Below are 27980 nucleotides of genomic sequence, written 5' to 3'. Positions count from 1 at the left end.
CCTCTCTCAGCATTACACCCCTCCAAGGGACAGTAAGACCGGGAGCTGATTTTCGTCGCTTTTGGTTTAGCTGCCAATTCGTCACCAAGCAATTAGACTGAAATTTTTATTTATGTGTATGAAATATATTTACATTTGTATAAAGATGGGATGACATGCAGGATTTCAGTGTCAGTACGTGCTTCTCGGAACAAATGAAATCTTTGGTAGGAAATGCACCAGCGACTATTGCGGCATCCATATGATTTCCATTTGAAAAGGGTTCATCAACTACATGTGAAGTGTGTGGGATTGGTGTGAAATGCCATCATCGCCGTTGCAAAGCCAACAGAGTGGACGTGGTCAGAGGTCACATCATCTACTTTACCAAAAGAGATTATGTCAACGAACATAACCGTCTCCCCAGAATGAAACCATCCTATTAGACATTTAATTTCACACAGGATATAATTATGCATATTTCAAGAAATAGTTTTTCTCACACTGATGTAGCAATCATGACAACCACCAGCGCACATTAAGCGATTGTGAAAAATCGTGGATTGATGGGTTATTCTCGCATGAGGAAACCCCGAGTGGTCACCTTGCTCAACATGACGCATATCAAACTTCCCACCATGTGAGAGCTCAAACTCCAAACCAAAGAACAGGGGATGAAGAGTTATTCTCGTATGAGGAAAGCCCAACTGACATTCTTGCTAGAAGACACCAAGCTGGTCGAGTTGAGATTTGTGCTGGCAGACCATGTGGTGGGTAGTTGATTCCAATATTGATACCGATAAACTCCAGTCCTTAATCGATGGTCACAAAGAGTTGGATGATTTAACGATGAAAATGACGCTCGAAAAATGAGCAGCACTGAGTCCATCATGCCCTATTACCGAGGCAAGCAGGAACTCCTAACTCAATCAGAATCGATTGAAAGGGGGATTGTACATCTCAGTACCCAAGAATTTCTGGGATAAAAAGGCCCTCGTTAACCCCCAAAATAAAGATGGTGATTGGTTGTTGGTAGCAATCACAGCTGCCATGCATCTGAGATTCATCATCACAATCGACTTTCTAGTTAAATAGAACCCCTTGGCTACTAACATCTTCAGTCACGAGGGGAAGAGGGTTACTGTACATAGGATAAGGCCTGTCATAGATAAAACTGTGTGCAGAATCAATTTATTTGTGATTGAGAAAGATGACCAATATCACAACTTGGTGGTTAAAAGTCTGAGACGATTGTTCTATACCCGAAAGAAACATTCAGCAAACGATGCCTGCACAGCTTCATAGGAAGACATCATCAACGGATTGACCCTGACTTGCCGTCTGGCACAAAATGCAGAAATACAAAGCGGGATAGTTTGATGTGACGGAGAAACAAACACTCCCGTGGTCTACTGGGGTCCCACGTGACCGAAATGTTTCTTGGGTCCTTACAATGCAAAGAAACAACCATCAAGCAAGTGTTGTCAGATCCTGCTCCATGCTCACAACGCAGGAGGATAAATTCGCTCACAAGCAGGTTCAGCGTTGCCACATTGGCAACCAACCCCTAAACGGGGATGTTATTGGAGATCATTGTCACATCACCGATAGATACTGAGGCGCCGCTCACACCATGTGTAACTTGAAACTGAGAATCGATCCACAAAACATCCCCATCCCTTTCACAATTTTCGTTTCACAATTTGAGAGGGTACGATGCTCATTTGATCATGCAGGCCATCTTGAAGACTGGCGGTGATATCAACTGCATTCCTAACAACATGGAGAAATCTGGGCTGTTGTTCCTTAGGTGATTATCATGACCTCTACTTAAAACCGGGCATGCTCCTGCAGGCCTCGGTGGACTCGATATTTGTGCCACCCTGCGCCACGTTACAAGTCAAGGGAAATTCATCAGCATCTATGATAGTTTAGGTCTTGTAAACAGTTAAAACCCGTTATGGATATGGTAACTGATTATAGCTTCGAGACCAAAAAATGCGATGTCCTGTACTCCCTCATCCACTTCAAGGAATTCATGGCAGACCCACAACTCCATCAAACTGTCACCAAATATTACTGCCACCTTGAAACCAACAGGTCTAACTTGACCATACATCCAAGGATGGCTCTAGCCACACCCTCCATGGGACTGAAATTAAGCCGATATAAGCTCTTAAGGACACCAGAAACATCACTATAATGTTACTAGGTTAGCTAAAAATGGGTTGAGAATAGAACACAGCCTTAGCCATGCTGCCAAGACATGCATGAGGCATCTGGGATTTGTCTCTGGTGATCATCAACTTCACAGATGAAGGAGCCTCTGCTTCATCTGCATCACAAGGAGAAGGGAGGATTTTCCTAATGCAAGATGGAGAGGTAGTCTCTCTATGTTCTTTATCAATTTATTCAGCTTAATAGTAAGATGCTTAAGGACTTTGATAGCCAAAAACTCGAAACCCTTATCCAGACTGGGTGACATTAAAGGTAAATCCTTGTTGTCAGAAGCACAAGTTTTTTTCCTTTGGAGAGTTGAGCATCCATGTATCCATGTCAATCTGGATAGTTCACACATAGTATTCCCAGAAACTGAGAAAGTTGTTTTGGCAAATATTTATAAAATGTTTACCGAAATGAATATTTAGAGATATGATTCTCTAACAGTTTAAGTGTGTTTTCATTACTTTGTGAGAGCCCCATTCCCTGCTATCCACAGCTGAATGTGCCTAGGTGCAGAACTTTGTAGAACATCATGTGACAGTGTATCTCAATATTCGACCACTTCTTTCTTAACATTCTCAATATTTCTCAGTGTTTTTTTTGTTCATTCTGCACTTCATTAATCCCAACACATTCCCAATAGGGTTAAGATCTGGGCTGTGGCTGGGCCAGTCTACATGTAACGTACAATTATCATCATACAATGTTCAGGCCCTTTGAAGACATGACCATTTACAATATCAACATATTGCTCCTTCCTCAAACATCCAGTGAAAATACACATCGGCATCTCTTCACGTAATCATATCTCATACCAGTTTATTAAATATTTTGGGCATAGGTAGATAGGTTCCATGGCATCTTTTGTCCAAACTTTCAACAGGGTCAGAAAAAGAACGAAATTTCATCAGCAAAGTTTATGATCCAAACACCAAATGAAACATCTTTCTTTGAGTGCATCTTCATCAATGAGGAGGTCATTCCTCGCCTTTTTTAACCCAGTTAAGTTTTTTAATTCTTGTTTAAGGGTTCCATTACATACCTGGGGACGTCCTCTAATAATAATCTCATTTCTGATATTCTCAATGCTTTTCAAGTTTGCCCTTCTCACAATCTGCCCATGTCGCCAGCAATCAATAATAGTGAAATTTCTTGGCGTCCCTGCACCTGGCAGGCTGTTTTGTGCTCAATCCGAACTCCTGATTGAATATTCTTCAAATTTCTGTATATTAGACAGAGAAGTGTCATGTCCACCAGCTAATGCCTTTACAGTAGTCACACCCCTTAAAAAATAATCTGGAACCAGCTTTCTTTTCTCTTTCTCTTGTCAAATCTCCCATGTCAACAATGGAAGATGTCTGCTACACAAGGAGAGATAACTCTTGATGTAGTAAGGTTCATTCTTAAGCCTACAAGAGTTCCCTCCCATATTGAGTACCTTACTACATAATTTAACACCTATTTAAAAATCCTGTCATCAGTATTGGGAAACAAAGAATTTCTCAATAATTTCTGGAAAAACAGTAATTCATGCCTTCACTGAAATCCCTCAGTATCTTAGCTTATAATGTAACTTGAGGGAACATGTCTTGAACTGACTGTTGAAGCTTGAAACTACTCACTGTCTCACATCAGCACCATGGAATACTTCTGGAGCTTCCACCTTGTCTGCAAATGTAAGTTCAGTACCAAAGGTTCTAGTGACAATCCCCACATCCGCTATGAGCTGTTTAATATGATGGAGTATCAGTACTTCTAATGGTGCAAACTATCAATGTGTCCTCAGCAATCTTCCTGGGTCATGGGATCTGTATTGCTGATACGAAGCGGCTGGTTCTGGTAAGGTGCTCCATAACTGGGTCAGTGTGATGTCAGTGTCAGTGGTCTGTGTGGTTTGTGAAATTGTTGAAGGATAAAGTCTTGTATCACAACTTGTGATAAGGATGCTTGTCAACTGTTATAGCTAGATGAGCCCCTGTTGTAGTTTCTAAGTTGTGGCAAACCTGATGGTCCCAATGACCAGCCTTGGCCAAACGGCTGGTGGGATCACTGAGGCTGGTGAATTGCTGGCTGCTGCTCCCACCATGACTTAGGCCTGAAGAGTTCAGTGATGCTTGGTCTATGTCATGGTAACATGGCGATGTGCAGCTGAGAATACAGCTTGGGGAGGTGCCAACTTTTCTTTCTGCTATAGCCATAAATCGGTCTCACAAACCTTTGACAAGCTCTCAAAAGGGCTTGAGAACTGCAGCATGACTCTCCTCAGATGGACTCCGACTCCAAAATGCTGACTACAAGTGCGTTTAGCACTGGCCAAACAGGGAGGGAGCCAAACTCCCCACCACCCCTGACGGGTGGTCCATGAAACATTATGACACGTTTGAGTCACAGGCATTTTTCTAAAAGAAGTTTTCTTGCCTTGCCCTTTCCTTACTACAACGGCGTATCTGTCAAATGCTGGAAGAGAAAGGGATAATAAGAAGTCACATCTTGTGAGCCAACAAGCATTGAGATACAACAAACGCCCATCAGAAACTGTGAGGATTCTGGTGGAGACCTAAGCTTCCCACTTTTGCCACAATTTTTGGTGCCTGATGGTGAGGAAGATGTACAGGAAAGTATCCGATTCAGACAGTTTAAAAGTCATCTACAACGTAAAACACAACTTTGCAGATTCTGATACCTTTTGGTATGCACTTACCGAAACAAATCATCAAAAATGTCAATTCAACCTGTAAAGTTGAAAAAAAAAAAACGTGATGAAAAAACGATGATGTCTGCTCATGACAATTATGCGATGCAGAAGTTCAATCACTGACCACATGCTACACCTATCAGGCTTATAAGCCATAAACAAAGAGCCCACTAAGTGTGTCGGCCAATGAAAAAGTCGCATTACACTTGAGTGCACATCCACCAGCTCTAACTGAGTTTGGTATCGCAGCTGCTTTGTTTCGACGGAGGTAAACCCAAGCACAAAATATTGCACTTTTGATTTGCGATTATATGCTTATAATTTTGTTTATTTGTTTTTTCTTTATCAGCAATGCATTTCATGTACCATGAATAAGTGATAACTGTGTTTGATTATGTTTGATGTTTTGGTTGCATGTGACCTTTCAAATGATACAAACCCAATTGTTCATCATTACTACACAGCGTGTTCACCAACATTTGGAGAGAAGATTTAATAAAGTTTGACACAACAGATTTACTGAAAAACTTTAGTGTTATGACACTGATGGCAAATTAATAAGTCATCTAAACAATGGGACACAAGTACTAATCTCTGGTGTAAATGCAAGATTGCATGTTTCATTATTCCATAAAAATGTTCTCATATTGTTTAAAGTTTAAAATAAATTTTAAACTGAAGTTTGCTTAAATTTCACATCCAAATATCTTAATTATTTGGTAGAATGGTTAAGACTGTGGAGTTGTAATCCAAAAGGTTGCAGGTTCACCAACTAATTTTTTGTTTATAATTTAAGAAGTATACATAATGTATTTAAATTAGCATAATTTCTAGCACTTGTTTATCACATGGCATCCTTGGGGAAGCACGTGGTCTTCAAAAGCATGCACATCAGTCCATGCCGGAAAGTTGTTCCACCTCACTGTCTGCACTGCACTGCACATTAAGTAACAAATTTCTAATTTTCTTGCTTCATTATCATTTGTATTAATCCTCTCAATGCTACCGTCGAACCCATTCGACAGGAGTGCAGGATAATGACATCTCCAAATAAAACTTGCAATAATTATTCAACGAGTCGGATTTAAGTGTCATATGAATTATGTATGGAATGTGCTAATTCTCAACTATTTAAATATGTAATGTTCTATACGGTTATATACCTTAAAACGAAACGCCCGCGAATTAAAAATGAGTTCGCCGAATTTCTCGGCATGTAGTCGAAAATAACGGCCATTGTTGACTTCCAGCGCACCACGCCGTGTGGTACCCAGTCTAATATTTTCTTCATAATGAAATATTTTTTGATAGTTTAGTCGATATTTTTTGTTCCTTGACGAAGAGAAAGCTCATAAGTTCCCCATTTTCTAAAAATTAGTAACTTTTGGCTCAAATAAATATAAACAAAACCAATTTCAATGTTATATCATCGATTGGACGAATAGAAACGATCATGGCAACGGCGGTAAACAAACAACTCTACATGTATCGTGATGCCGAAGAAAATGTGCCATCCTTTTGACATATCCAATTATTTTATCTGGAATTAATTACACGGTGTGAATAGGGCTAGAGTGCAGTTTACCGGGCGCGCGACCCGGGACTGCTGAGCGCTCGCTAATGAGCGCGCTATAGCTACTGAACTGTCTCACTTTACCGCGCTGATGTATCCTTAGGGTTAGGGACCCCCCTTCTAGATCCTTAGGGTTAGGGACCCCCCTCTAGATCCTTAGGGTTAGGGACCCCCGCTTCTAGATCCTTAGATCCTTAAATGTTATTGCCTCTGCACAGAAATTACCAGATTTAGCGATTTTATTTTGATTTGGTTTGATAAACCTTCCAACATTCACAAAGTTGACAGCCGTTGGTGACCCGAACGGGCGTGGCCAAACTCGCGGTCTTTCTAAGTGACAAGATACGAAGGATGTTTGAAAATATGCGTTCATAAGCAGAATCTGAACACATATACATTGAAAGAAAACGACTCAATACCTATATAATGCAGATCATGAAACGGTATCACAATATTTGTAATTGTACCCACCCTTGATGAAACCGGAAGCACGTACACGGCATGGCACACGTGGAAGTAAAATGTGAACGAGTTGGAAAACGACCATTGATACATTTTCTAAACTGATTCAAATTCCCTTAAGATCCATACTATACACCAGAATTACCTTTCAGTCATCCTCAGTCATTTACTGTTAGTTGTGTTCAATAGCAGTTGTCATTTGTTGCTTGTGTTGTAGTATTTCTCCTGAAGTTAGCCGTCGATGTGTTGATCTTTAGTTTAGCAAATCAGAAGTCGATGATTTTCGCGGTCTATTTTTTTCAAAGAATGTTCTGACACGGGGAGACATATAAATTGTCAGTGTGTCGTAACAATAACAGAATATTCTTCTGTGTATATCGTTACAAGAAGTACAATTTTGATGATTGAAGATGTCATGAAAAAAAATCATTTTTCCTTTTGCAGAAACGAACGAAACCAGAGCTAGTGTGAGAATGTAACGTACAGTAAATGTATGTCATAAAAATTAATTACTGCTTAGAAAACAACTGTCATCGCCTTTGTGAATCAGTATTTATTTTAGACATTAAAACAGCTAAACATCACATCTTTTGTTCACGAATTTGGAGCAAAATTGAAATTATTTTGTTACTCCAAACAGCAGAGCTTTCGGAGTTAATTCTGCCTAGTATAATGCAGGTAATGTTTCAGATCAAATTGTTTGATGTGTGTGCATATTTGTATAAAAAGAATCATGTCATGTGGCTCAGTCCGTGGTTCCATACAGCTTTTAGATATTGCACTAGTGCAATCTGAACTGCAAAATGTACCTCATGTTTATGGCCATACTTTTTACCTACTTGCACACTGTCTATGTTCATATTTTACTGTTAAAACAGTCTTCATCTGGGAAACAGACTGATGATCCAAACTCTTGGAGCAGTGATTACACTGACAGTGATCGAAAGACAGACTCATTTTTTTCTTGTGATGAAATTTCATGAAGTAATATGAAATTATCATACCAGACCTAGAATAATTTTGTTGTAGTGATGTTTTGAATATGGAATATCAAAACTACAAGTGACAGATAATTAAGTGTTGAGTAGGAGGTGCAACCTATGTTAGTCTTTGGCATCAAGGTAATCATGTGGTGGCAAGTAAATTTCTTTTTTCCTAATACTGAGCTCTGCAGTGAGTGGTTTTTGTTGTCCAGTTTGGAGCTATTCTTTAAGATTTCAATTTGGATTTTTTTCATTGCCATGTGTATATGGCAAAGACATATATATCAAATGCTTCCAGATCTTTAAGGGAAGACTGCTCAGTCCTTGGCATTTTGTTATTCAAGGAAGACCGTTCTTCATGTTTCTTGTTTCATGATGGTTTAGGCTATTGAACACTAAATAATTGGAGTATATCACCATCAGACACTTCAGCAAACAGAAACAATCCTTGAAAGTTCATTAGACCCATTTCATATTGTGACATTGCTCCTAAACCCAGGAAAAGACAATAAGGTAGAATAATATATATTTACAGAATATGAAGCCTGTTTACTTTCACCAGAGACAATATAACTTCTTATATGTATATGGTTTCTTTTTTATCAAATGATAACATTTTCTGATAAATTTACATGTACTGTTACTTCAACAACATAATTGACATTATTTGTCACGTGCGATTCAAAATAATTCAGCAAACAAAGTGGTACTGTTGAAAACAAAAATAACTCATCACCCATTTGTATTTGATATACATTTTGGCATGATATTATGAAGAAATAAAATACACAAAATAATTTGTAACATCTATCCATATATTTTATGGCATACATGTAGTTGTAATAAAAAATTGTGCAAAACTGTCAGCTTTCCACATTACTGAAAGACATTAATTAAAATTTGGTTATTTACACGTTGCTAATGCATTGACAGTGTCTTTGCCCTTGTCTATTTGAGAGAGAAAAATAATTGTCATATTATTGATATCATTTAACATATTAAAGTATATGAAAAGATTTAAAGTTGTAACCAGTTATGAAACATAAAGCACTGACAAATCTATCATAATTATTCATCAAGAACATTAATTCATTGCATAAAATTATGAATGTAATTCAACTTGTTCTAAAGTGAGACATATAACTTTCCCAATCATGTAATATGAACGCAATTTTTATCAAATCACCTCCGATATCATGTGAAACTATAACTGAAAATATATTTTTGTTTATAAAACATGTATACTGCAGTTCTTACTGTAGTGGTATCTATTATTAGCGGTCTGCAATGTCACCAAGGGGCGACAACTGTGGTTGTCTTGACTGAGTACGGCAATAAAACATGGCTCCGCTCACAACGGCTCGTTAGTGGTAATTACGGCTAATTACGGCCCTACATCCTGATACAACATGGTGTCAGAACTGGGATCTGGTGAGACAACTTATGGACTCTCAATCAAACTCAAATTTTGAACTTTTTGATCGGTCGTCACTCATTGACAAAGCTGTAACTGTGTGTAGCGTGAAATCGTGCTGACTATCGTCCTCTTGCACAGATTATAAGTTGCCGCGCTCTCTGCACACACGTTCTCGCCGTTGAAGAAAAATCGTCCTGACGCACGGTCCTATAGTGATAAACTCGTATCGGCGAATGTTCAGTGTTCATCATGAATAACTTGAAGCCACCGCCTCCACTGGAATTAATTGGCAATATTTCAGAGAATTTCAAGATATGGAAACAGGAATTTGAACTTTACAAAATTGCAAGCGGACTCGAAAACAAAGATGCAAACGTTATTGCTTCTACATTTCTGCATGTGATCGGCAAGGACGCTAGATAGGTTTATAACACGTTTGAGTTTGCAAACGAAGATGATAGGGGAAGATGTGAGGTATTGACGGAAAAATTTGAACAATATTGTAATCCTAGAAGGAATGTGACATTTGAAAGGTATGTATTTGGAACCAGAAATCAACAAAGTGGAGAAAAGTTTGACTCTTTCTATACTGACATTCGAAATAAAAGTGCCAGCTGTGAATTTGGAGATCTGAGAGACTCACTAGTTAGGGATAGAATTGTAATTGGAATTCAGAGTGAAGAAACTAGATCAAGACTATTGAGAGAGCAAAATCTCACTCTTGAAATGGCATTAAACATATGTAGAACAGCTGAAGCTACAGAAAGTCAAGTAAAAAGCCTCCAGGATGATAAAGCTGCAAGTGTTGGATATGTCAAGAGAAAAACACCATCTGCTAGAAAACAAAGTCATACCAAGCCAAAATTGCCGAGTAGAAGTAAACCTCAAGCACAAAATCAAAAACTTCAAAGGGAAAATTGTCCATATTGTGGTAAGGAAAAACATGACAGGAAGTTTTGTCCAGCTAGACATGTTTCGTGCAACAGTTGCAAGAAACGAGGACACTACGCAAGTGTATGCCAGTCTCAGAAAGGATATGTGCGAGCTATAGATGAGGATGGATATGAGGATGACTATGACTGTGGGCAAGACGATTCACAAGAAACAGTATTTCTTGGCTCTATCAGCAGTGATACTCCAAAACAGAGAAGTCGTCGTTACTTCAACTTGCAAGTTGATGGCAAAACTATCACTCTCAAAGCTGATACAGGGGCAGATGTTAGCCTAATATCTCAGGACATTTTTGACAAAGTGTTCCCAGGTAGACAACTTCAGAGTCCCAAACGAATTCTGAGAGGAATTCAGAACCAGCTGAAAGTAGTCGGGTGCTTTCATGCTACTGTGAAGTGGAAAGAGAGAACTGTGAAAGAAACATTTTATGTTTTGACAGAAAGTAGTCACTCACTTCTGAGCTGTGATGCCAGTGAGGACCTCGGATTACTCCAGTTCTGTTCAGCAGTCACAAAGGAGGATATGGTTTCAGAGTTCCCAGGTCTGTTTGTGGGTCTAGGTGAAATGGATGGTGAATATGACATCAAGTTGAAGACTGATGCTCAACCGTATGCTGTCACTACACCGAGACGGGTACCCATACCTCTGCTGCCTAAGGTTAAAGAACAGCTTGAGAAACTGGAGTCACTGGGAGTTATTTCGAAGGTTGATGCTCCAACAGAATGGTGTGCACCTATGGTGGTTGTACCTAAAGCCAATGGAGATGTCAGGATCTGTGTTGATCTGAGGAGATTGAATGAGTCAGTACTCAGAGAGAGACACACCCTCCCTACGGTGGATCATACTCTCGGACAATTGAAGGATGCCAGAGTATTCTCAAAGATTGATGCCAATTCAGGGTTTCACCAGGTGAAATTGACAGAACAGTCCTCTTATCTCACAACTTTTATGACTCCATTTGGACGATACTGTTACAAACGGTTGCCATTTGGAATAACTTCAGCGCCTGAGTATTTCCAAAGACAAGTGTCACGGACATTGGAAGGTCATGAAGGAATTACAGGCATCATGGATGACTTTTTGATCTACGGGATTAATGACACAGAGCATGATGAGCGTGTTAGACAGACACTCTCCTCTCTACAGAAGGCAGGGATTACTTTGAATAAGGACAAGTGTGACTTCGGACAGTCAGAGGTCCAATTCTTAGGACAGACAGTGGGAGAGAAAGGTATCAGAGCAAGTGAGGACAAAGTTTCTGCTGTAAAGAACCTCCCAGAACCTCAAAATGTTCCAGACTTACGCCGGTTCCTTGGAATGGTTAACCAGTTGGGCAAGTTTATCACAAACCTTGCAGAGTTGACCAAGCCACTCAGGGACCTCCTCAGTAAGAAGAACTCCTGGTAGTGGGGTCAGCAGCAAAGAGAGGCATTCTCAAAGATCAAATCAGCTGTCAGCAGCAGGGCAGTTCTCGCTATATTCAACCCCAACCTACCAACGAAAGTAACAGCTGATGCCTCATCATACGGGCTAGGAGCAGTCTTGTGTCAACGCCACTCTAGAGACTGGAAACCTGTTGCCTATGCGTCTCGTTCTCTCTCTGACACAGAAACTAGATACGCGCAGATCGAAAAGGAAGCACTGGCTCTCACATGGGCTTGCGAGAGATTCCAGGACTACCTCATTGGTCTTCAGTTCACACTGGAGACTGACCACAAAACCCTAGTTCCACTTCTAGGTCTGAAGGATCTTGATACTTTGCCTCCAAGAGTTCAACGCTTTAGGATGAGGTTGATGAGGTTTGCATACACAATCAACCACGTGCCAGGTCGTGAACTCTACACTGCAGATACACTGTCTCGTGCTCCAGAGAAAGGTTCATCACGTTCTGACCTGGAGGAGGAGGTAGAGGCCTTCGTGAACGCAATCAGTTTTCCCGCCTCAGACAAGAAATTGGATGACATACGACGTCACCAACATGAAGACGACATCTGTAGACAGATTCTTCAATACTGCATGGAGGGCTGGCCGGAACGACATCAACTTAAGTGCATTGTGTCACACTATTGGCCTTACAAGGCAGATATCACTGTCTGCAATGATCTAATTCTCTGTGGTGGGAGAATTCTCATACCGGAAACGATGCGCCCCGGAATTCTGGAAGCACTCCATGAAGGACATCAGGGCATCACGAAGACACGAGAAAGAGCCAAGCAATGTGTATGGTGGCCGAACCTGAGCAAGCAAATCGGTGAATTTGTCTCTAAGTGTCATGTATGCGTTAAGAAGTTTGACAATCACCCTGAACCTCTGCTGCCATCAGAAATGCCAGAACGCCCATGGATGAAGGTTGCTTCAGATTTGTTTGAACTCAACAAACAACCTTATGTGCTAGTTGTGGACTACTACTCTCGTTTCATCGAAATTGCGAAACTCAACAGCACATCATCGAAAGTGGTGATCAATCATTTGAAAAGTATGTTTGCCCGACATGGGGTTCCTGAAATACTTGTATCGGACAATGGTCCTCAGTATTCTTCATTGGAGTTTACAGAGTTCAGTAACGAATATGGATTTTGTCACGTCACAAGCAGCCCAGGTCATGCATCTGGAAACGGGGAAGCAGAGCGTGCAGTGAGAACGATCAAAACTCTCTTGAAATCAGCAGACGATCCGTATGCAACACTCCTGAGCTATCGATCAACACCCTTAAGTTGTGGATACAGTCCTGCTGAGTTACTCATGTCCAGACGTCTCCGGACGAAGCTGCCCATCCTACCACAGAAACTCATGTGTAGCCCGCCTGATGAAAAGAAGGTCATGGACCACGAATCATCCCGCCGTGAAGATAGCAGACTACACTTCAACAGACGCCATGCAGCACTACCCCTCCGACCACTGTGTAGGGGAGATGAGACATGGATGAGGGACAGAGGTGAGAAAGGGACTGTAGTCGACAAACTGTCACCTCGTTCCTACACGGTGCAGACAGACTCAGGAATGTACCGTCGCAACAGGAAAGACTTGAACTTCCTTCCTAAACAGGAGGTGGTGAAGTCTGAGATGTCCAGCACTCCAGAGACCAGCGCACCAGCTCCAGCGCCTACTGGTGTGTACCACACACGATCTGGCAGGCCATCCAAACCACCTGTCAGAATTGATGACCAGTACCAGTGATGGACACTATTGATCCAGTGTTGAATTTAAAGTGTTAATGAACGTTATAGTTTAAAGTTAATAGTAAGTTTTATCATCTCTGCTTTGGACTCTAATGGTAATGGTAATGGTAATTATATAATTTACCTTCTCATTTCCAAGTTTGGTTTTTCGTTTAAGTTAATGAGTGAGCATCATTTCCATCCCAAAGGGAGATGTAGTGGTATCTATTATTAGCGGTCTGCAATGTCACCAAGGGGCGACAACTGTGGTTGTCTTGACTGAGTACGGCAATAAAACATGGCTCCGCTCACAACGGCTCGTTAGTGGTAATTACGGCTAATTACGGCCCTACATCCTGATACAACACTTACTACACTACATCGTCATAAAAAGAAAAGCATGATTGTTATTTTGAAACACAAATGCCACGCCCATATCCGCGCACCTGTTGTTGAGGATGATGTTTGTACACGTTTCTGTGTTGGACCATGTGAAAAAAAGAATAAGCTGGGATCAACATGCATCACAATTATATCTTTGCTATCTTTATATTCAGTGGACAATAAAGTAATGTGCCTAATATGAACAAAAATTCAAATAAAAGATACTGAAAAACTTGCATCTGCAGTGTTGATCGACTACTGTTTCCGGGTCACGGGAGCATACAAGGTCAAACTGGTTCGGCTATGTGCGAATTATATAGTCAAAAATACACCAAGAAAATTCTATGAGCTCTGATTAGTCACTTTAAACAGTTATTTGTGCTAAATTCAGACGAAATATCTCCAACTTTTCTGTTCATATTCAATACCGAATGAATTTCATCAGGCAATCCCCGTCTGTGACATCACATCCGGTGACCTTTGCACTTACTAGAAAACAAGTTAGATTTCACGATCTTAATTTTCGTCCGTCTTTCGTCATACTAAACGGAAAATGATACATGGAACACTTGTAGAATGAGAAATTCTCCCTCTTTCACCAGGTCTTACACAGAAGAGTTCTGTAATCTTTCTTCTGACCAAAAAAGCTATATTTTATGTAGGAGTTCGACGAAGCGCGCCATGTTTGTTTTTTAGTATGCGTAACACGATTTAACACCGTCTTTTTGTGGGTTTGTGCAAAAATTAAGGAACCATAAAACTTGATATTTGCACTCATGAATGCTTATGAATCATGTATTTTATTCTGCTATTTTCATTACATGACACGTTTAACACCCTGGATGCCACAGGAACATATATGTCCTTCCTCTACATACCTCACTTGGAAGTCCAATAAAATTCTAAATATACCACGCATATATAAATACTTCACAGTTTTGAATTCTACGGAAAATTCCCGGTTTCTTGATACCATCCACTATCATCTCAGACCAAGCTAAAGTGCTTAAAATCGCCTTTCAAAATAGGCTTCATCGTAAATGTCGCCATTTTTCAAACTGTACAAAATCGAGAATCACAGCGTTATTTGCAGTATGTTTTGAAATGTGAAAATCGGATAATTACTGGGAGTAATGAATTTCAAAAATAGCATATTAATGATCACTGATATCAAGTTTTCATGTAACCAGGAATAATAATTCTGAAACGTCACCGATGTACCAAGAATCGGTTGGGATGTTTTCGAAAATACACTTACACGAACGCCGAAGTGCGCTTCCGCCATATTGGATAGTGTTTACAAAATCACGTTTCGAGAAGGCCGGTATTGAGAAGCCTATTGCATCATGTATACTTCATAGTTAGCTACGACAAATGCATCATTGAACTCCCCATGCATCTTAGAATCAAATTACAAATGGTCTTTGTCACCAATACAAACTGTCTAGCCAAAACGAAACAATATATACTTTGTATGAAAACGAACGCTGTGCTCGAAACACAGCGCTTGACTGAAATGTAAACAAAGAAAAATTCCAATTTTACACTGCCTAGCATTTTCGGAAATTTTCCAACATCCAGCCCTCTAATCATTGCTTACAATGGCTCAATACGCTTAGTATATTCAGGGGAAGAGTATCGTGGCAAAAAATAGCAAATTGAAAATAGATACAATGAATTTTTTTGGTAATTCATAAGAAACTGTCAAACTTTTAGTGCAGCGTGACGCCATGACTGACGCAAAATCACGCAGAAGGACAATGGTACTTATCGGCATTTCTGGCTTCTTCCGTCATTTACAATGTAAACGATAAGAACATATAACAATACACAGATAGTCAGAATAATTCTGATTACTTACATCTCACATTTATGTACAAAAGATCCCTGAAACGAGGAAGACGTCCTCGCAGAATCTTGTGTACCCTTGTCAGCGAAGCCGCCATTTTGAAAGAAATCGGTCATCGGTAGTGATGTCACACGTCAACATTGTTGCACATATTAGGCAATTTCTTTCAGGTGAAGGTCGGTTGAACAAGAGTAAACACAATGCCCATACCATTCCGATTGCACGTTTAGTATTGTGATGCATATTTTGCGCATCGTTCAGATATTTCTTCATGAAATTGATTTCAGTATCTACATATATCTATGTTCAACACCATATCATGTGTGGATATAAGGTATCCGTTTTTATTCTTTGAAAGCTTTTGATTGTTTGAATAATATTTACATGAAAAATTGACTCAGTAAGTGTATTATACCACATTTTAAGCCTCTACACAAGTGTTGGAGGATCACACGTAGCCATTACTGTAACATGTGCTATAGTTCCCGTGATGTGCAATATTCAATACGTTCGGACAAATATTGCAGTTTCATATGAACAGGTTAATAAACAGCGATTTACTTCCAACTTAGATGTAAAACGGATAATAGTAATGAAAATGATTTTTCATTAAATGTAGGGGCACACATACTACTATTTAAAGGAATTGTCTAGTTCATTGTATTGGTTTGTGTCGTTTTTATAGACAAAACTATAATGAATATTAATTGACCAGGTGCGAGTTTGTCAAAACGTTTCATGATTCATTATCATTTCGATAATAAAGTCAATTCAAATGCGATTAAAATATATCTGTTGGCAGAATGTCTAACTCAAACAATATTTATACGGAAATTGTTAAAAATATATAAATCAGGTCAAGTCTTAATTAGGACAAGCCTTACGTCCATTTTCTAATACTTCTTTACTGAAAAAGCGATCTCTTTGTACCTTTCATTGCATACTTATGAAGGGAATTGATTTCATAATCATGAGAAGAAAAGTCTTTTTCCTAAATGAATACTCAATGAATATTCAGGTGTTGTGAAATTTTCATTTACGCTAAATTGACGCTAGGCAGGTGCGCGTGTTGCTCACAATAAGATATGTAGTAAAACCGTGTAATTGTTGATACATTCAGGACACTATTTCAGTGATAAAACCATTCATTTTATATTTTGGCTAAAAAGTGTTGAATTCTGACACAGAAGCCGAGATGTTTTACACATTGAGTAGAAATTAGGTTAGATATATACTAATCAGCAACCAGAGTAGTCTTTTTCCAACGTCACAAAATGCACAAAACATGCCGTGACGTCAACTAAAATGTCGCATTATTTTCAGTTATTTCATTACGTTTGAAAATGTGGCTGTTACTCCGTTAATAATGATGGGAAATTAATAAAAATACATATACACAAACAGGAGAATATGGGAATCTAAGAACTAAAATATGTATCGGATAGGGACATCCAAATCGCTATTGCTTGCTTTTTGATGTAGTACATTTGCATCTTTTCTTACAAATTGTGAAACTACCAAAAGGTATTCTCTCACATTGGGGAAATTTGTATTGGAATAGTTTGGTTCACTGTGAACAAAACATCACGAAAATATAATGTCCATATCCACAGCAAATTCTCTTCATGTGATCGGAGTTACATTGACCTAATGTAAACCATAGCTGAGTTATGCACCCTTATCTTTATACGTGCATGACCTCTCTATCGACGTTTGACGTCATAGTAGAAAATCGATTTTTGACATTTATTGCGGGTCATTTTTTATTTTGTGAGTATGACGTTATGCATTAGCACATACATCCATTTCATATACACTCACGTCGTTCAGATATCAAGCTGTATATTCTTCGCTCACACTTTCCGTAAAGATGCGAAATTAAAAAAATCGTAGCAGAGTGCTTTTATTGGTGCACGAAAAAAAACAGAGAAATTTACTGTTTTTCAACACACACAAAAGTTTTGGACAACTTTTAGCAGTGTCTATTTCTCAAACCCCTGAGGTAGCCGCAATTATATTTATACCAACGGATAGGAAATTAAATATTCTACATGTCTGTGCAATTTCATAGCCGTACGCAGATCCAGGACCACGCGAGCGCAAATCTCGCACAACGTTCACTTTTCAAACCTTATGAAAATGTGCGCCTGAAAAAAAACTCGGCATCCAGGGGGTTAAATAAACATAATAGTGCCATTTCAGTAAGACCTGTTATGACATCGAAAACGTTATTTGTTTACGACGAACGTTTTCGATTATTTTTTTTCAGAATTATTTTTTAATTTGTCGTCGCGCGGATATTTGCCGATACAAATATACGAAATTAAAGTCAGATACTTATGAAATATCAGTAATACGAATATTGAAATCGGTTTGCGATAATTGGACAATTTATACGGTTCCTAGTATAAAACGCATCCGGCTACCAATTGAGTAAGTCAGGTAAATTCAGGAAAATTTACTATATTTATGTTTGTCTTGTAATTAATATCTGTACGTTTGAAATTACCTGGATATTTTTTGATAATAATGTTTATTTTTGTATGTAGTATTAATGAGCTGAATGTTTTTTCAGTTGTCCCTTATTTAGTGACGCAATGAGTGTTTGAAATCACCCACCCTCTTATTAGCGCCTTATGCTGAAATTAATTCAGCAGGCTAAAGGTTAATAATGAATTATGGGTAAACAACGTTTCATAACAGTTTAACGAAATGTTCAAAGATTCATTCATCCAAATGTATTTGTACAATTTCAATGTGCATTGCAAAGTTTGTTAATGTCAAAAGTACATAAACTTAAAGTGCATTACTGAGCAAAGATTATGGAATTGTTTTCAGCTTATTTTGTATATTTATTAACCACATCAGAGCTTGTCAGTTTTCATTGAAGCGTTACAACTCGTAAACCATTCTCTGGCTGATTCCCTGTGCAAGAATTCTAGTGTTAACCAGTGTATATCCACGTGTAACCTGACACAGATACAATAACCTCTGATCCACATGTCAGATTTTTTGTTCTTGCACCTAAATTTTGTATCAGCTCACTGGAAAGATCTGTTCTCGATGGGGTGCCCCAGGGTCAGTCCTGGGTTGCCTAAATTGTTCATGATATATTGTCATAATGATATGATGGGAGATGTGGTAAACTTAAGGTGCCGGATCCAGGCCACCTGTGACTGAATGGAAAAATACTTGGGAGTCAGCTTTGTGTACAGACTTTTTCAGTGTTGTCACAACCCCTAGTGTACAGTACACAACCCTGTGCAGATAAACGAGCCCATACATTGGTAAACGACCAAATGGTGGCCACATGAACACATGCAAATGGCTACTTCCAGGAAAGTGCAATGCACATGGACAAAGTATTGTGACTATGTGTCACAGTCCACCCAACTGTGAATGGATACCTCGTAAGGATGGGAAAACCATAAAAGCTTGGTGTGCTTAAATAGCTGCTAGAGTTTTGTGATTCAGTTGAGACTGAAAATACAATGTACCCTTGATAACAACATCCAGTGATTGAGGGAAAAGACAAAGCGCCTTTGAGCAAGTGAGCTGAGTATTGGTGCTATACTAATATATATAAGTGAGTATATAACAGATGGACAATAACACTGGCCTGTTTGCAGAAGACACTTTTGTAATTACTGATGATCTCAGAGGCTGCTTTTATGCTCTATCTTACCTTGTTTTTGATTATTGTCATTATGTCTAGGGACATTTCACGAGAGAACACAAAATTAAAGCCATCTTTAACTATACGCAGAAACAAACTTCAAACCATTAAGATATCATAAAACAAATACTTTTGTTTTATAAAATGACCAACAATTAAATGCCTGTCTACCTTAGTGATTTTCCATCTACAGTGACCAAATCCAATCTATAACCATAGAATCCAGTCCAGTACCCAAACTGTGAATTGCAGTACAAACCGTAACAACAAATCCTCTTTACCTGATAGTCTCAAACTATGGAACAAACTTTGAAACTAATATAAAACTTATTATCCAGCTTTTAAGTATAGGAGAAAACACTTCTCCTCGGTTTTGGTAGACAATGTAAAACCAGAGGGAAAGGATTTCCCGACCCCGAGGGTTTTACATTGTCTACCGAAACCAAGGAGAAGTGGTTTCTCTAACATGTATACCGAGAGTGATGGGTAATTACAATGTAGATGATCATTTAATGAAGCTACAAAACAATAACTGAAGCGTGCATACAATCAATTTAATGACAGTAACTCTAAGATGATAATTTAACCCTGCCACTTTTGTCCGCCCGGTGGCTGTATGGTTGAGCATCTGCCTACAGATTTGAGATCAGCGGTTCTAATCCCGCTTGAGTAAATATTTGTATTGTGAGTTTCATCTTGAACAATATTTTTCAGTTGATTTCAAACACTCATGTATCATTTGAATGTTGATGTTCATATAAAGTTGGGAAAAGTAAAACCTGGGAAGCAGTCTTACGAATGAAAAGTAAAACCTGGGAAGAGTTCTATCTAGCAAAGAGTAAAACCTGTCAATCCAAAACAAAAACCTCAAATGCAGTTATTCTGGGAAAACAAGAGATGACCAAATATATAGTGAGAAGCACACTTTAGGTTCATATTGAGTGATCAAGATGAAATATAAACCTTGTACATATGTTTCAGCTTAAATTACAGAAGTAAATTCTAAGAAATGATGCATTCATGGACTCATAAGTAATGATCTGAAAGTCCACAAATTTGAAAGATGTGTCTCTGGGAACCAATACTGCTGTTGTGATGTGATGGTTGCTTAAATTTTTGTCCCACAACATGTACATCTATTATGAAGGTTTTACATTTGATTGTTTTCTTTCTGGCAACACCTATGTTGCAATAAAAAAAATCTAAGCATTCTACATTCTATAATCTTAATTCACCTTAATAAGGGACAGATGCAATAGATTTTATAAAACCACTGGAAACTACAATACCTGTTTTGATGTTACACTTTGGAATATGAGTTATATTTTGTTCAGATATACTGTAACTGCTTGTTTACCACTTCCTATTCACTCAACAATACAAATCTTTCAATTGAATACAAAGCAGGATTTACCACAATGATGTAATAGAGGTACAGAATTTGTGAAAATTACATGCTTGGTTTTTACAGATGTATTCCACCTATATTAGTTCTACTTGAAAATCATCAAGTCTGCAAAAAGGAAACACATTGAATACCATTGTGAGCTGCAACCCAGAATATAAAGGAAATGATGAATCTGATTATGACGTAAATATAGTTGTACAGCATCAATGTCATCAATGTTACAAAAACAGTCATGCTAGTTTTAAGGGCATATTTATAGTTTGTGAAGTCAGAATATTTACAAAAACTGGCAACAGACAACCAGACTATGCCATGAGTTCACATGACTTTCAGCAATGTAAATTGAATACAAGTCTAGCTGTACCTGTCGGATGAAAAAGTCTTTCCTCAAAGTAGATGCTGCTCCAAAGTGAGTAAAGCGGAACATTTCATCCATAATCCACATGAGTGTTCCACCAACTTTCTGCCTTCCATGTAGTGATGCCATTATGGATGGTACATCTCCTGTAGACTGGTGGTTTGCCAGAAGTAAGGCTTCCTTCTCATAAAGCACACTGAGCTCATCTCCACTCTCTATAACTAGATAAACAGAATTTAATAGTACAATAGTACTGAAGCTCACCATTACCTGATGTTGTCAACAGGGGACGGACAAAATCCCATTGGACAAAATTTCTATGGACAAAATCCTACAACAAAATGACCAACTAAGGACAAAACCCCATCTTCAAATATTTTTGCTACCCTTTCCATCAAATTTAATTAGAGAGTTTTCATGACCACAGCTGGTGTGGTAAGTTGATTAGCAGTTCTTATTTGATCAATACAAGCTTTTAAACAATAGCAGTTTAAAACAGCCCATCCCAAATGGACCTCTCTCGTGCCTGTGCACCAGCAATCCTGCACCAGTGACTGAAGGTAGCTCATCACTCTTTCCATTTTCCAAGCCCATAGGTAATTTAGACATCAGCAAAATAGTGCAGAAGTGGGGACAGTCGGGAGGGCATTACGATTATGAGTTGGAGTCTGTGACTCATGCTCTGATTTATCACTTTGAACAGGAGGCATGGATTCTCAGTGGTTATGGAACAATAATCTGATGTCAATGAGTCTATGTGATTATGGGCAATAGATATCTTCTAGCTGGTACTATCAATTGTTGGGCTACAACCAAGGGATCAAGCTGGTGTATTCCAGAGACATCATCTGTGGCAAAGCACCTGATATAATAGTAAGTGAAGACAGTGTGCAATCTCCAGAAATATCCTTCCATAATTGACAAAAAGAAGCAGTTGCTGTGTGGAGCTATTGTGGATGCTATGGTTTTAACTTTGTGTGGATTGGAGGCTCTAGGTGGATCCAGTCCTGCTTCCTTATAGTGGGGCTCTGTATTGGAAAATGGATTCTGGTACCCATACTCTGACATGTACTGTGATAAATTGTTTGACAGTGGGTGACATGGATTACACATGTTCAACCTATTTTCTAAATGCTAAAAATATAAGTTATGGTTGTGATAACTGAAATTTCAAATTGAGATTTGATTTTAAGGGAATGCATGTTCTTTTTCATAAAATTCATTTCAAGTGAAGTATGCTGTTTAGTCAATTACAATGGGAAACTTGGGTGTAAATGAAGGTATGTTTAGATTTGAACTTTTGAACTTAGACCATAGAGATAATCACAAAACTATTATATTACCCAATATACACTGCAATACATATCGTTTGGAAGGCGTAATGTGATACACCCTTACACCAGTAATACCCATCCTCGATATCTTCAAGGTATGTGTTCCGATGGACGCATCTACGGGTTGGCCAGATAATTTTATTACCTCCCTTTGCTGGCTCCGCATTCTCACAGTAGCCAATCAGCTCGGCTGCCGTTATTACCGAGCTTGCCAGTGTCGACAAAGGTAACGGTCTCAACCGCGAAGGTGCAACTCAGATTTGGTGGAAATCGCACAGACAAATTTATAGGTCCGAAACATTTAAAAAGTGTATGCAAAACCCCCTTCTACCTCTTGCAGAGAACTCTCTAAGTTTAATCAATAGTTAATTAAAAAAGCAAAAGTGAGTGATTGGTTCGTTCAACTTCCCAGCATAGACGCCTGATTGGATAAAAAGCCAGCCAAGGGAGGTAATAAATTTATCGGACTGAGCCGTAGATGCATCCAGGGTATAGAGGAGATTTATCGGAACGTATACCATGGAGATATCGAGGATGAGTAATACCATGCAGTCCTACCTTATATGCTGTCAGAATTACTACTCTGAGCCAGAGAAGGATACTTCAGTAGATGTAGCTGGTGATAAGGGGATGAAGAGTTCTAACGGACAAAATGATGTCCTGTGTATCTTCAGCCACAAGTATGGATGATAGTTACACTGACATGTAACTGTCCATCAGCCATTCTTGGGAGCTCGTTCTCCTCAATAACAACCCATCTAAGCCCTAGATGAACTGCCAGATGATTACCCGTGTCAAATCTTGTTCAGCTGTAGTCAGTCACATGAATTTCATACACCCAAGAACAAGGACATTTCAGTAAGCAACTCAATATCTGCTTGATGAAGGGGTTCGTATACATCCCTGGTAAGATGTTGAGTGATGAGTTCTGGAGACACCAAAGTTCATCGTGAGGATCAAGCGCCAAGTACTTACCCAGCGCCGAGCCTTTAAGGTATCTGGACTCTTTCAAATGACACAGATATTCTGCCACTTGGAGATAAGTAGACCTGGTCAACAGTCTATATCAATTGCATGTTTCAACAAAACAGTTGATGTACATCTCTGTTGAAGCTGGTAGCTTAATTTGATCTTATGCTAGTAGAATGCTTCAGAAATATGGTCAGGTCCAATATAGAATTCAAAACTTCTGTTGATGGTTTGACTGCTGTTTATCAGGCGATGTCCACTTGCTGTAGAACAAATATGATGTCTCATTATGACAGTGCCTGGCTCACACTTTGCTGCTTTCTTCGTTATTCAGTAGAGTGCAGTAGTCCCCTGATGAGGTTAAATTTCTGTGATGAGATGATGGATATCATATCTGGGATGTCAACATTTCTTGTGTTCATACATGATTTATCCTTTTTCTGCAGACAATCTCTGTTCGCTTTGGGATGGCCACCTTCGTCTCATTCCACTGCAACAATGTTGATTCCCATGGTGCACTGACCTGAACAGTAATGCATACTGTCACATATAGACTATGAGTCTCTTGATGACTGCCAGAGATTCACCCTTGTATAATGTGATTGTTTACAACCCCAGGAATCACTGACACATGATATATAAATTAGGTCTGCGCTGCTACTGTAATTCTGAATGCATATGTCCAAACTTGACACACACAAAATCTTCATGTGAAACTGTATAGTAGCTAGCCTGGTTGTTTACTGTCATTCGGAGTTCCAAAGAACTAAAGGTGTATCTGCAGTCAGCTCCTTGTAAAATGCATCACTCCACTGGTGTATCACCAGGATGATCTCCACCTTATTTAGTGCAACAGGTGCACGAGAGAATGCTTGTGTATGATTTTATGCCACATTCACCATCTTCCAACATGACATTAGATGATGCCATATTTTCATACATTGTCTTCTTATATTTCTATCACATTTCCGATTAGAAATTGTACCTCAAAGTATTGCAATTTTAAACAAATGTCCAGTTATCATATTTATTTATGTCTTTTCATGCTTTTAGTAATTTCATATTTTATGTTGTTATTCATTTGTATTTTTTTCAAGCTCAGTAATGCAAAACAAATTACTTCTCACTCGTATGAAATGATTGACAATAATTATTTCAACATATTCAATACATTTTCTATGTGAGCTGATGCACAGCTGCTCGGAAATTTGACAAAAGCAAGGATCGTAATGCGCATGCACAGTAGAGGTCAAAGTTTGCTGCATCCTGGTTCCCGGGCCTCTCATTAATATGAGTGCCCAGGAACCAGGATGAGTTTGCTGATTAAAATGTTGCATAGTTTTTCGTTGCTGTTTTCGCTGTTTCAGTTGCAAGTTAATATGTTTAAGTCACTACTTCCATGATTAATGTTGGCTTTTCTGCGTTTTTCTGCACAGTAGGAAAGCTTTCTTTGGTAGGCCTGATGGGGCTCTGGAGAGACAGACAACAAGATGAAGATGCAAGACTGCATGTAGACCTAAAGCTGGAGGGAGCTTATGGCTGGCATGTAACTGCCTGATGGGCCAACTACGTGCAAGCCTAAGGCTGACTCTTCTGTGATCTTTCTCAGAATATATCCATGTCGCCATGTGAAGACCCAGGATTCTCAGAATGAATAAAGATGTCTTACCAACCAACACTTGTCACTTTTTAAAACTTCTGTATGCAGACACCACAGAACAGGTCAGTTCAATAACCAACCAACTGGTCCAGTTCACTTAAGCATCTTAACTTCACTTCCTGATCACTGGACTGTATCATATTATTTAAACCTGTAGGCAGTTAGGAACTGCAGGCAGTATGGCAATACATCAAGTTTTGAGCTACCAGCACTCAAATAGGTTGTATGGGAGAGGCCCATTTGGGGTAAGCTTGGGAACATATGACAGAGGTTTCCATCGTACCTCAGGAGAAAAGTAAGACAAGCAATTAGTATGATCTGGATAAGGAAAAAAATTGAGTCTTAAATAACTGTACAAAAATTGTGGAGGCTAAGATAAATGAATTTCATGTGAAAATGAATTATGTTGTTCCAATCCATTAACCTTTGCATTTGTCCATAAAAACAGCTATCACTGAATGGTTGAATGGAGGTCCAGACTGATCCTAAAAGAAAGGGTAACAGCTGCCAAAGCTAAACTGCACATTTGTGAATTATACTCATTATCAACAGTACACTTGGTATTATCAAACATGTAAGTTTTACATAAAAATTGAAAGAAGTAGTAGTATTACAATAATGGTACTGCCACAGATGCGGCTTAGAGGCTCATTGAGGGGAATGAAGCCTCCCAGCACCCAATAAAGAGAGCGAGGGTCACGCCAGATACATCCTTTGATGTGCTGCTGAGCTGGTGAGCTCTAGACCCCTTTACATTGCCCCTTTATTCAAATTTCTTTTTTTTTCTTTCATGAGGCGTGTTCCTAGGTCCAGTGTCTATCTTGTTTATCTTCATGCCAAAGACTCTTGCCATGAGGCGTGTTGCTAGGTTTGACGTCCATCTTGTCTGCCTTGCCAACCAACAACATCTGCCATGAAGTGTGTTGCTAGGTTCTATGGCTATCTTGTTCGCCTTGCCATCCAATGACTCCTGCCATGAGGCATGTTGCTAGTGTATATCAGTCAGCATGCTATCAGACTTAATCCGTTTATACAGGAATGAGACTGAATAAACTAACCATGTTAGCTATCCTACCACCAGACTTGGGCATACTCCTGTATGATTAAGGGGTCACATCGGCAGCTGTAGGGGTCACGCAGACTGTGAATATTTTCTATTGAATGAGCAACATGACTGAGTTGTTGTTGGTCTATGGCCTGCATTTTAATACTGAGTCAAAAAAACGAATTTATGCGCTACATGGCTAATATTTAATAATATCTACAAAGCAGTTCAAGGTGAATCCATAAGGAGATCTATGTTCTTGGTCAGGAAGTCTTGAATGATTTGTTGTTGGCCTTGTTCTATGAGCTCTTTTTCCCCATCTTCGCTGAGGTCAGCGTTTTTCTGGGCCTTGGTTGAAATATCTTCCATCATGCAGTGGTACTTGGCGAGTTCGGCTAAAATCAGTGACTGTTGATCGTATCTTCGGACAGCACCCTGATCTGGCCGTGCTTCAGTGCTTTTTGCACTTCCATGTGAGATGGCTACTTCCATCCCCAGAATGAGTGCGGCAGCCACACTTGTGGACAACTAGCTGACGCTTGCCATGCCTACTCCCAGCAACAACCCGGTCGATCACATTCGTTGCCTTATGGTATTTCTTGCGTAATCCCAGGCACAGAATTCGTTCTTGTTCCAATTGGTGTTTAATGTTGCTTATCTGATGCAAACAAAGAACCTCCACGGTTTTCAGCATTTGAGCCACACCATCCATTTTTATGTTGATGGCAATCTTTTCACCTATACAGAATTCTTTCATCTTCTGCAGGGGCATCTCCAAGAAAGACTTCGATAACAAGTGTAGAACCTTTTAGCACAAAACTTCACAAGTTAGGGGCATCAGGAATTCTCCTCTTAATCGTATCAATTGATTTTCATATTCCGGACGCACGTGTTACACATTACCTGTTTGATCTGGTAATACTGATACTTATACTGTCTTTCCTAAAGCTGGAAAAAAACTCTTCAGTAGAACCCCCATTATTTTTTACTTCACTGACATTATCATCCTCACCTAGGACAAGATAGGGGTGGGTAACCACGCTATTGATGATCCAGTTCAAATGAGATGTGATGATCACTTCTCGGCGTTGGTACACGTTTTGTAAGTGCAATACATAAAAGATGGTTTTCGTACCGGGTTGATCAAATCTGCACGTGTCCCCAAGAATGCAATGGTGGCGCTCTGACACGTTGGCCATGGTTATACTCATGAGGAGATTACATGCAATTGATTTTCCATCAATCTTTGATTGATGCATTTGAGACCGATCAAGTTGAGATCTTCGTGGAAGTGAATAGCCCAGATCTGAATGAGTCCTGTGGTCAAAACATGGACCCTGTCCAGGCTTGCTAAAAGTCTTAAAACAATCCAGCAATATTGGTGCTGGCATCTGTTGTCCCAGTCTACGGGCAGTCCATTCAAAAGTGATCGTGACACGGAAGCATTCATGAGACTTTGATGACGAATTTGATGTCGAAATTCAAATCGTAAAAATACTGTTGGTAATCAGGTATGTCAGCCATTAAAGATGCATTGGAGTTGACAGGAGCTAATATGTTACCCATGTGACCTAGTATTCGCACTACTTATACGGTAGTCTCTCGATGGACTATAAGACGTAAGGAAAATCCTGTTGTTTATGATTTTGGAGACGTACCCATTTTGTAAAAATAGTGAAGGTGAGGTTGAGCAACCACCCGCATGTAAAATGGAGCAAAATGGTATTGTTGTTGTTGGGTCGCTTTCACTATTATAACGTCGCGTGATGATGGTGATGGTTCACCAAGGTAGACTTGGATGACCAGAGTGGAATTCTCTGGCAGATTTTCCAGGATTTTGACTATGCTGTCGAATT

General features: G+C 39.2%; 1 protein-coding gene across 2 annotated transcripts in view; it reads right to left on the bottom strand.

The window, feature by feature from the left end:
- The window catches only part of LOC137294600 (acyl-CoA:lysophosphatidylglycerol acyltransferase 1-like), a 175194-nt gene that overhangs the window by 102258 nt on the left and 44956 nt on the right, over positions 1–27980 (bottom strand). For both annotated transcript variants that reach the window (XM_067825654.1, XM_067825653.1), the window contains one exon: positions 21123–21337. In XM_067825654.1, the coding sequence (XP_067681755.1) occupies positions 21123–21337 (215 nt within the window). The remainder of the gene's footprint in view (positions 1–21122; positions 21338–27980) is intronic.

Source organism: Haliotis asinina, chromosome 8 (assembly GCF_037392515.1).
Source record: "Haliotis asinina isolate JCU_RB_2024 chromosome 8, JCU_Hal_asi_v2, whole genome shotgun sequence".
NCBI lineage: Eukaryota > Metazoa > Mollusca > Gastropoda > Lepetellida > Haliotidae > Haliotis > Haliotis asinina.
The sequence above is the reverse complement of the archived record's forward strand: the minus strand, read 5'-3'. Positions and strand labels throughout refer to the sequence as shown.